Source organism: Pseudopipra pipra, chromosome 1 (assembly GCF_036250125.1).
Source record: "Pseudopipra pipra isolate bDixPip1 chromosome 1, bDixPip1.hap1, whole genome shotgun sequence".
Lineage (NCBI taxonomy): Eukaryota > Metazoa > Chordata > Aves > Passeriformes > Pipridae > Pseudopipra > Pseudopipra pipra.
The window spans coordinates 121729157-121741166 of NC_087549.1; the positions used below are offsets into that span (position 1 = coordinate 121729157).

Consider the following 12010-nt stretch of genomic DNA (forward strand, 5'->3'; position numbering starts at 1 on the left):
CTTATGTGAGTGGGTGGTCAAGAATGAAGGAAAACCTTTAACATAAAGCAGATGGACCTCTCTTATTTTATACTGTGTATTGGGATGCGAGATAATAATCTCCCAAAGTATAGGATAGTATTGATCTGATCTTCACATCAAAGGAATAAGGCTCAAAATATTATTTGTGAGGTAGAAACTCAGGAATGGAAATGAGACCTTTCTTGTATCCTTAACTCTGTGCTTGCCCACCACTGTCTGGGCAATGACACAGAAGAAATTAGGTCCAGAAGAGTACACAAAAGCAACTGTTGTACCTTTCTCCACATGTAAACTCACACAGATGCAAGCCACAGAACACTTCTTGACTCAAGAGTGCTACTTTTCTCTTTGGTATTTAAAATTGACTTCAAAAACTACAGTGTACCAGAGGAGAAACTAGGGAAGACTACGGACCTTTTAACATCTTTGTTTCTAAATCCTTGAGTCATATCTGGAAACAGACCACACAGGGCTAGGAAGTAGGTGGAAAGACGCAGTGATCTCTGCTGGTCTGATTTTGGGAGAGAAATTTTGCTCTGACCTAGTACCCAGCTTGACCGTAAGTTTCTCAGCAACAAACACTGACACACCCAAGAAAGATAGCATCAGTAGGTTCTGTCTTGCAACCCCAGGATGCAAACTCCTTGCATCTCTACATTTGGTTTCTTATGTTGGACAGTCTCCAGTGAGGTTACAGAAAACTGGAATTCAGGCCATTTCACCTGCATTCATGAGGGAAGGGGAAAATTCTCCTTGTCATGAAGACATCCTGGCGCATACATGGGAGGATAACATGGGAAATTCAGAGCTCTGAACTCTAAAGGACTATGTGATTTGAAGCATGTTGTTTAGTTTGCTTCATGGTTCTTTATTTAAATAAAATAGTAATGCCATCTTTCTTGGCAGTATTTCTCTGTCTTAAACAGATTCTTTATAGAAGGAGCTGCCTTATTCCAAGTCTCATGCAGCAGCCAACTAATGAGTCTCTGATCTCAGCTGCTGGTGTAATGTAAACAAATGCTTCTTTACTATAAAAAAGCACTGCTTTAGTGATACTTTTTTATGAGATTTGTGTCAAGCCTGATCTATTTCAAATGAATGGGGAAGCAATTCTGATTGAAAGCAACTGCAAAACCCAACTGCTACATAAATTCCAAGCTTTCGGCTGGGAGTTCCCACATCTAGGGGCTGCACTTCACACTAAATCATGTTTGAGATGTGGACAAGACAGTAAAGGAATGAAAAAAATGGAAGAAAGGTAGACAGATGACACAGTTTAGACTCTAGGCATAACTGTAAGGAAGATGTCATTCTCTATTCTTTCTTCCCAAGGTTGTTTTTGTTGCAGTACAGGGGCGAGGGTATCCGTGTTTGTGCTTTCTTCCCACCACATATGTGCAACACCTGTGGTTCATGGGAATGTGGGAGGAGGTGGTTCTTTCTCTTTCCTTTATACTTTTCGTACTACTTATTCTCCCTCCCTTTCCTTCTGGAGGTACAGGGCAATGAAAGGAGGAATTTAACCAGATTTATGCTTTTTCTCTCTTATACAGCTGTATGTGTCTTGGGATATTACAATTGGGTCTGTTTCTCTTGCCCTTCCATTAAAGCTCCATCATATTTTTTGGTTCCCAGGCTTCTCTGACAGAAGGATGATAATATGCATGTGATCTGTTTCTGCTTCAGGTACTTACAGATTGTGAGTGGCAGTGGGGCTGGCCAGCTTCAGCTTCTTTTACTGCCTCAGTTCCTTTGAAGAACAGAAAAAGGAACTGGCTTCCTTACGGGTTGAGGGTGGGAGGAGGACTTCTTTCCACCAGACAGTGGAAGGCTGCCTTTTTTTTATGCATGTTGCTTTCCTCACGAGCTTTTAGTGCCCTATGCAAAATAAATGTGGTTTCATAAAATCCCATAATCAAATTTATCCTGACTTGTCTCAGCAGAAGTAGCAAAACTGAGAGTGGAATTTTTCCACTATGAAGTAGTCAGTTCAGATAACAGAATAACATTAAGGAGTCCCCAAATGATGTGGTTCTCTGGGACTGTATTGTCCCATTTGATTTGACTCTTCACTAAATGGTCACTGGCCTACCTTATCAAAACCCAAACTGATACAAACAATATTGGATAAAATTAGATCAAACTAGCAGTTGAAATTTTAAAATTTAAGAGTGAACTGCTTTTTTTTTGTTTGTTTAATTAACTTTTATGTCTTCCACATCTGTGGGGTTGCAGTGTTCTAAAATGAGCCCTACTGGGTGAGGTAAAGCTGTAAGTGTTGCACACTGATGCCTCCCAATGACCAATATAAAGCAGCACACGATGTATATTTGTAAAACTCTTCACCTCCCCCACTCATAATACCATCATTAGATCATCCTTTAAGTAACTATCAAACCTATCACATACCAGCCAGTGATTGTCTTTGTGTTAAATTCTCATTTAATGTTGCGCAGTGATTGCATATTATCAAGCAAGGGGGGCCAGCTGCATCATTTTACAGTGCATCTACATGCAGCCATAACTCTTGTATTTTTAACACAATATTCCACAGAACCTGAAATGGAAGTTAGTGTACTCCTAATCTTTAAAAGTAGTATTAATAAAAAAATTAAATGGAAATATCAAATTCTGTCTGTATAAAATTCCATCCACTGTCTTATGGTATCCAACAAAATATTTTGTTGTCTAAAGAGCCAGTTGTATTATTTAAAGAATGCCTTTTCATTTTAAGTATTTTTATAACTTTAAAAAATAGCATTCTCTACATCCTCCTATCTCTTTTTCTTGTATTTTTCCTATTACAACTATATTTAAATAAGACCACCATAAAGCAATTCATTTGTGGACACTGATTAAAAAAAACCCTAAAACAACCTAAATATCCAGGAAATTGACCTTCCAGAGGCGGTGTTCATGGTTTGAGGACAGATAGTTGATTTTTAACCTGAACTGCATAGTTTAAATTTGTGTTTTTAGCACAGGGTTTATCTGCTGATATCAGTCCTTTTTTGTATGTTTATATTAGTAGAACGTAACGAGATTACATATATTTTGATAAATAATTGCTGCCTTGTAAACTTGCCACCTATCTACAGTGACTTATGAATATTTAATGATAATAAGTAGTAGGAACTTCACTGTGTTGCTCACATGCACTTAAAAAACCCAGCAGCACAGGAATACCTTTTATTCTGCTTTTTTTTGCTTGGGGTAAGCAGTATGATGTTTATATACATGTTAAATATTAGACACATCTAACATATTCCTGTTCTTAATACCAGGAGTTCCATTTAAATCATGATTCTGCTCTTTCAGGAAGGAAAGGATGTAGGATGGAAGACACAAATTTTTGATATTTGAATTTTTATTTTAAGTTGAGACAAGGTTGACTGGCCAGTCTTGTGCTTCTGGCTACGAATTAGTGTTGAGAAAACGGAAAAAATACAGGTAAACCATGTTCACCATTTTGCGGATGCAGGCATATTCTACAGTCTAAAATTAGTGTCTGTAAGTCAACAATTTTGTAGACTTCTGTGTGATGTTTTTGGTTTATCCACTATCACCTTACAGATCCTGTAGGCAGTACTTTTGTGTCATATGGCAAATTAGGCAATATCTGTCAACAGCAGGCATCACCTTTTATAATCTCTTCATCTGGTTTCCCTTTTTGTAGGCATGTAATAGAGGGTCCTCACCTTATATGTTGCTTCCAGATATTTTTGTTCAAAGCTGGTATTGAAAGCCACATTTCTGATTTAATCGTGTTGAATTGTGACTCTTGATTTTGTTTGCAGATTTGAAAACTTAGTGCTTTCATTATCCAACTTGCTTTACAGACCATGTTCAAAACAAAGTTGCTGTATCATGTTTAATTACATATTTTTCCTTCTGAGACTTGCAGGGCCTGCTACACAGCTGTATTTTGTCCTTACTAAAGCAGTGAGGACAGTAGCAACAGCTCTGACATTGATAGCTAGAGAGTTTTTTTACTTAAAATATTCTGGCATAGTAGTTATTAGAATAATTTTTTTCCTTCTTATGTAGCTCCTGCATATTGAGAGAGTAAAATCCATAATTTTATTGATGCTGCAATAGCATTTTTTCTTGAAAAGCAGTGCTTTATAGAATTTGTTTTTCTTTCAGGGAATCAGTTTCCTCCTGTTGCAGCTCAGGATCTTCCGTTTGTTCTGAAGGCTGGATACTTGGAAAAACGTAGAAAAGGTAAGTCTAGCTGTCTTCGTTAAAGTTAGTGCATATTTCATTTCTGAGAAGTCTATATGCCTGTATTTAATGTTATACACATGAATAACTTTATACAGGAGTGATAAATAAAATTAGTAGAAGCTGAAGTGGTCAAGCATTGTTATGCAAAAGAAGCATAACACATAATTGCTCCCATAGTATTGAAAGAAAATCCTGTTTTTTTATTGACTAACAAAATCATGCAGTGAAAGTCCACTGTCAGCCATAATTCAGACACTTTCAGGTATTTTTGAAGAAAACATTAGGAACCTATGTAAAAGTACCATATGTTGACTTCATGTTTCAGTGAACATCAAGATTTATTTTCCTTCAAGAGGGCAAATATTGATCTCAGCTTTGGTTCAGTCAATATTTACCTTGATTCAATAAATCTTATATTGTCACTTTAATACCCACTTAATGCTGCAATAACTCTAGGAAATATTTAGGAAATTTTTCATTATTTCCTTATATTTAATGTTACACATGACTTCTCTCTTTATATGATTTCAAATTCCCATTTGTTTTCTTAGCACCAATTTTTATTTCTGATTTCCTTCTCAGTGCCATACATTTCTCTTCTTCATATCCAGATTTTGTTTCCTTTCCTTAGCGTCTTTCCTGGCTCCTCCTCCCTCTTACCTCACCCTTGAAAAGAAGTAGCATATTTGTGTTCAGTAATGACATAAATTGATATAACACAGATTATATTAATTTCAGATCACAGTTTTCTTGGCTTTGAATGGCAGAAGCGTTGGTGTGCTATCAGCAAGACAATCTTCTACTATTATGGAAGTGACAAAGGTATTTACAATATTTATTATAAAAATTATGTTTTAATGCACAAAAGAATATAAAAACTTTAGTGGAGTTGGAAACTGCAAATCAAAGGTCATTTTAAGAAATCAGATGAAACTTCTAAAAGAAAGTTCTCTTTTAAACAGTTCTAAAGCACTGCTGTGAATTTTCAAAATGTGTAAATATTCTTCAGAACCTGTAAATGATGTACTTGTTTTCTAAAGCAGAGAAATTGAGGAAAAACAAGAGTAAGTTTCTTATAAAGCTACTTTGTGTGCCAATAACAGCTGGCTTGATAGTATGATAGTATGGTTTTCAACTGTTTTACTAGACATAAAATGTTCTTTCTCTCCAAAGTATATTAATTTTAAAACATCCTGTAATAGTTAAAACTTCTGAGTTCTTCAGAGATGGTTCTATCCAGGAAAATATTAGTCCAAAAGCTGCATAGTGAAGTTCCTTGTTTCTTTTTATATAGTTCTGGAAAAGATAGAAATTAAGTAATGTATTTAACTAAAAGCCAGCAGTGGAAGCTAAAACTAAGTTCTGAAGGTGACTTTTAATGGCCAGTTTAGAAAGAATCTGGAATCTGGTATAAATATTGGTATATCACTTTGAATTTTTAAAATTGACAGTCAAAACATTCTTTAAATTGTTTGCCATGTGCATTTGGTGTTTAAAGGTAGAGCAAATGATATAGAAATATATCTGAGTAAATTTTAAAAGTACAACTGTCTTTTTTTTATCACCCCAAAAAATTCCCAGGCAAACTTTCCATTGAAGTTTTTTTTTTCTTCTTCTTCTGTTTTTCTTATATTTGAGTTATTTTGTGGGTTTTTTCCTTCAAAGAATAATTTAATTTGCTCCAGTTTGTTTCATTTAAACTCATTTAAACTCATCTTCTCTTTAAAAACAAAAGAAATAAAGTAACAGTCTAATTCTAAGTCTGGTTTTCATTTTGCTACGGTTTCCCATCATATTCTGTTTTCAGAGTTCTGTTAGTATATCTGTGAAATGTTCCATTTTCTTCTTTACTCTTTCCTTGGGATTTACAGATTGGTCAAGCTTCAAAAACATAAACAATCTGTATTGAAAAATTTTTTGGAGGTGTGGCATAACACTGATTTGTCAGTACTGATTTATTTCTTTCACTGGAAAATGATCATGTGCTGTTTGTTTATATATATAGTTATACATTGCCTAGTACTTTAAAAGCAGTAATTTTTTTTTCAGAATATATTGCTAGTTCATGAAGATTTTTCTGCATTTTAAAATATTTGTATTTTTATCTGCTATTTTTTAGAAAAACAAGGTTGTGTTTTTTTAACATATTTTCCTTGTGGCTAATGAGCATGGACTATGCTCATTAGTTTATTTATGCTTTCTAGCATATGGATTTTGAATTAGGGCAGGAAAGTTGCCCACCTGCTGTTTTTCCATCTTTTTTTTTTTTCTTTTGCAACAACCTGATTATCAAATCTGTGTTGAAACTTATAATACCTGTGCTGAAAGTTAAGATACATGGAAGTATGTTCCCTAGCACTCAAAGGATTGGTGTCCTGTTAGGAATTGTGATATTCTGTGGGATCTCTTTCCTTTATGAATCTATATACAAATGTTTGGCTTATACATTTACAGCTTTTGTAGAATGCAGATTTTTTGAGGAAGGTTCTCCTAACCATAAAGTAAGGATATGGGAGGGGCACATAGCCCATGGAAATTGTTTAGAATCATAGAATCATTTCTAAGATCATTGAGTCCAAACATTAACCCGGCACTGCCAAGCCCATCACTAAACCATGTCCCTAAGAGCCATGTTTACATATCTTTTAAATACCTTCAGGGACGGTAACTGCACCACTCCTCTGGGCAGCCTGTTCCCATAATTGACAACCCTTTCAGTGAAAAAATTGTTCCTAATATCCAATCTAAACCTGATGCAACTTGAGGCCATTTCCTCTTGTCCTATCACTTGTTACTTGGGAAAAGAGATTGACCCCTATCTCATTACAATGTCCTTTCAGGTAGTTGTAGAGAGCATGGCATGGTTGGACTCCAAACAGTAGTTCAAACAAATCAGATGCATGAATTTCTGCCCTACCTCCATGTGACTGGTGCTGTTATTGCAGCATGTTGTAATGATTTAATCTTGCGGATATTGACTTACTAAATCACTCCTGAATTTGCCTTTGAATAAAAAGGTTTTTCCTAGACTGGTCAGAGGTACTTTCTTCAGCCCTGTGATGCCATCTTATATAAAGGTTCCAGTGCAGAAGCAACTTGCCATCGTTGTGCAGAAACTGGATACCAGTCACGAGAAACTAGTTTACTGTTGAAACTGAACTGTCATCCTAATGGTTTTAAACGTACGTACTGCAGTTTATCATGCGGTTTAGCTGCAGATTGTCAGCATGGACGATGTGTGCAATGAGGCAATTGTGAGGAGGTCTGGCAACATGAAACTGAAACCTGAAACTGTTTTCACTCCCACAATTATGGCCAGCAGTGGTACCTGCCATAGTACACTATTGTGTTGGGTCCTTCTTTTACTGTAAGCCTTGATGCTGTGCCAGATAACTTGGACTGTATAGAAAATCAATGTCTGTTCTTGCCAATTGTGGTTCTTACCAATAGTGTCGAAGTGTGCGTTTGAGTGGCTTTGTGCAGATTGCTGCCACTCCTGGGATGGTGTCCATAAACAATGCTGGTCTGCCCTAGCCTGTGCAGTGTCTGGAGGTTTTCTATAAGCTGGGCCTTGGTTTCTGACAGGTTCCAGGGCTGATTCACACAACACAGGTAAATTCCCCCTTGTCAAGGTGAACCGTGCTTCAGAGTAACAGAGATTCTGTGTGTACTCAGTCCTGCTGCCTGTGTTGCTTTTAATGGGTGCTAGTGCCTCTGTATTGTGGGACATAAAGCTGAGAGGCAGCAGGGCTTTCCAGGCCCATCTTGGCTTGTTTTGCACTGTGTCTGTTTTATAACCAGACTGATAGATGAATAGTCTGTGAAGGCTGTTTTGTGTCTGGTGCAGTGTGTAATTTGTTCGCCAAGGTTTGATTTTTGCACATCAGTATCAGTGGAAATGTAGCTGAATGGTAAATGTGAGGCTACATGATGCCTTTTTATTATTTATGTAGATTTGTTGTTTCCACAATGCTTTTAATTCTTCTAACATTCTCCTTTTTATATTGGGAAAGCAAGAAGTGTGGAAGTGTATAAAGCTCATAAGCACATGTAAAGAAGAGTTTGAAGGATGAGGCCTAGTCCAGGAGAATACAGTACAAGCTAAAGCCTGTGAAAATACAGTAAATGGCTGTGTGTTTGTTCACCTAAGAGACTACAAGCATTCTTTTAACAGTTGTGATGCCTGCAGGCTGGTGTCTGTCTTGTTTCCTTGTTTTTATCTCTATTTTCTCCTACATTTGGTGCAGCCTTGGGTAGTGAAATAATGTTATTTATCTGTCCTTAGACAGGTCTAAGCGAATCACTTACATTTTTTCTCATGATCAATGGTATGTGGAGTAGATGGAGGAAAAAGGCTTAAAGGTTTGACCTAATCGCATGTCAGGAATAGGTATTGCAGGAAGCACATGTGTGTTTGTGCCTGTGCCTCAGTATCTCTTGCCGGCTTGTAGCCCACAACATTGCAGAGGAGTGTGTTCAAATGTCAAAGCTGAGCAGGATTTCCAGAAGCTTGCCTGGTCCTCCTTTTCATAGTCTTTCCTTCCATGAACCTTTTATAGTCCTCTCTTTTCTTTTCTTCCATGCAGTTGCACCCTGAGTTGACTACCCTAATTGCCTGTCGTTTTTCTGTATGATCTCTGGCTGTTCCTGTGTCCTCAGACACCGAGATGGTATGGATAACCTTTCAGACCTCAAAGTGCATGTGAAGAAGGAAAGTTAATTTGTTGCTTTATAAATGAATGAATTAATGGCTTCATTACTTCTTCCTCACTAGGCCACAATGTTATATGCCCTTCTGTCTCAGCAAACTGGAAGGATCAGCTAAATGTTTAGCAAGACAGTAATTGATAACATTATGGTAATTTTTCCCCTGTTAATGGGCACTAAAAATTTATTTTCATTTTTATAACTTGAAAATGGTATCTGCTTGCCTGCCAGTAATATGATGTTGAAAAGGAGTGTGATTCAGAGGCTTTTAGAAAAATCTTAGGTTTTTTTTTTAAATTTCTTTACTTTTAACACGGACATGATAATTTTGGATTTCTCTGAATAGTAAGATAATGATGGCCAGGCCAGTAGTGGACTACATCTATTTGTGCAAAAGAGGAAATTATGCATGCTCAATAGGACTTTGTTGGAGCAGAGTGATGGCAATCAAAGGCATCTATCTAATGTATACCGGATCTTCTGTTATGAGATTGTTAAATTCAGACCTCGAGAGGCACACTTGTGATTAATAGTGTGTTATTTAAAAAATAGCTACTGGGTATAAGCAAACTGAATATAAACAAATCAGTGCCCTAAATAGTGTGTTTCAGTCATTGCCTCAATTTCTTAATTTTTTTTTTTTAAATTTCCATTTCTCAGAGGGCCAGATTAAAGGAAAGAAGAAGAAAAAAAAAAGGCAATTACATTTCAGATCTGCTGTCTAAAAGGGAAGAACCTCTGTGCATGCATTTGGGAAGGACTGTTCCAAAAGCTGGAAAAGGAATTACCATTTTGGAGATACTGACACTTAACTATTTTTAGAAAGCACACATCCTGCACATGGAAAAGTATGTGAAACTACATTTAGCATGAAGCCATGTAAACCATAAAATCTTACAGGCTCCTAATTTCAAGATGAAGAGAGTTAAATTATAGATTCTAATAGTATCTATAAATACTTTATCACTCTCTGAAATCTTTCTGTTTGCCTTTGTTCCTTATGCCTTCCTCGGCAACTTCTTTTCTTTCTGCTATCCGAGCACTCTCTGTTCTTCAGAATGCACTAATTCTTTTTACATGTGCTAATAATATGGGCACAGTGCCTTAGGCCTCAAATTTACAACCCAGTCATTTCAAGATCTCATTGAAGGTTTACCCTTCTTTGTTTTAAAAGTTCCCATGGACTTAGTTACACAAGGTTTCTTCAAAACCCTTTTTCTCTGCCTCCCTTGAGACTCTCTTTCCCCAATATAATATCGACCCTATTTCCATTGTTAACAACATTTAACCATTTTTTGGATGAATGAAGTTTATATGTAAGAAAAATGTTTAAAGTGGCTCTCAAATTTAATTCAGGTCTGAACTTTCACTATTTTAAATAGAGCCCTCTCATATTTATTTCTCTAAAATACCTTAGTTTTGACTTTTTTCATCAGTAGTTTCTGACTCTCCACTCTGCTATGCTACCTCTTTATGATTCTAAATTCCTGTTGCCAAATGATCATCACAGACCTAGATTTATTCTTCTGTTGTGTACCTGACATGGGAAGAAGGGGAGAGGAGGAACATGAGGGGTGAGAGCAAAGAACAGCTTACTCTTAAATGAGATTTGGCTTCATTGTGGAATAACTTGTGCGTGATGATATTCGTGATCCGTTTTGTTTTTACAAGACTGATATTATTATACTTTTTGCATCTCTGTTCTATATTTTTCTGGAACAACTTAAGGGTTTCCTGTTGTTGAATTGAAAAGCCCTATCTTGGGAGAATAAGAGGCAGCAAAAATGTTGTCATTCTTCAGAGAAGCGTGTTCCATTAGCATGCGTCTTCCTATTTCCTCCTAAGTATGCTGTTGTGTTACTGCCTAAGCAAAACTCTGGCTCTGATTTGGGGCTTCAGAATGAAAATTAAATCTCTGTAATGTAAATGTGCTTCTTGAAGCTACTTCTAAGGCTCCTGCCATAAAACCCAATTATATCTAATTTTAAGTCTCCAAGTAAAATCTTTTAGTCTTCAAAGTTTTTAAACATCAAAAACTGTTTAATTCTCCCTAAGGCACAGTCTCAGAAAATATTTCTGATATAAACAATTTAACTCTGCATGTGAAAGTTCACACAAGTCGCTGTGGCACTCACTTCACAGGGCAGCTTTAACCCGAAAGCGCGAGTCTGTCTGCAGGACTACTTAGCTGCAAGCCTTTGCCAATAAACAAAGTTGAGATGATTGTTGAGTCTGATGATCCCAAGATGGCCCTTCATTCAAGCCTGCACCTGACTACTGTGCCTGGCCAAACAGCTACCCTGGGTCATGGTTTGCTCCATGGTGATCAGCTGATGGGATTGGTCTCCCATCCTAACTGGAAAGGTGTATTCTGCAAGAACAGCTGGGATTTGTAGACCTTCATTGCTTGTCACCATCAGAGCATGCAGCTGAGCTGCAGCTGGCCTGTGCCCTGCCATTCCGTATTTGTGGAGCCATTTCTCAGGACATACTAGGTCTTACATCTGGCTTGCTGCTACAGGGAGTGTGAATGCATACTGACAGTCTTTCAACTTTAGTAGGTTCTGAGTCAGGGCTGTGAAGTGTCTCACTGTCTTAGAATTTCCTCATTTTTAACATTTTAAGTATATGCATATTACTACACTGGACTTTAATCAGAGGTTACTGCTAAGACAATTAGAAGTAAAAGTAGCAATGCTAGCCTATTGCTATAAAGGTCAGTGAAAAAATTTAATAGCAAAGGAGATACATATACATATGTATTTGGTGGTGCATACAGGTAATTTTCATTAGCACTGAAATGGGATGTCCAGAGAGGTAAGACAAAACCAGTATAAATGCCAGAACAACTGAATAGAATATGTGTACCATGCACCATCCCCTTCCAAAGTACGGCATCTTTATGTTTAACTGCAGTCCTCTTTGAAAGAAAGAGTACCAGTGCAGAGATCATCTGAGGTTCACTGTGTATAAGTCTATTACTATAAAAGGGATCATCCATGTCACAGAGAAGCAGTCTCAGAAATAATCCAAGAGACTAAATTTGAATATTTGC

The 12010-nt window shown here is 36.9% G+C and overlaps 1 protein-coding gene across 2 annotated transcripts in view; it reads left to right on the forward strand.

The window, feature by feature from the left end:
• Positions 1–12010, forward strand: part of SKAP2 (src kinase associated phosphoprotein 2) — a 119258-nt gene that overhangs the window by 65305 nt on the left and 41943 nt on the right. For both annotated transcript variants that reach the window (XM_064674488.1, XM_064674481.1), the window contains exons 5-6: positions 4168–4245; positions 4987–5070. In XM_064674488.1, the coding sequence (XP_064530558.1) occupies positions 4168–4245; positions 4987–5070 (162 nt within the window). The remainder of the gene's footprint in view (positions 1–4167; positions 4246–4986; positions 5071–12010) is intronic.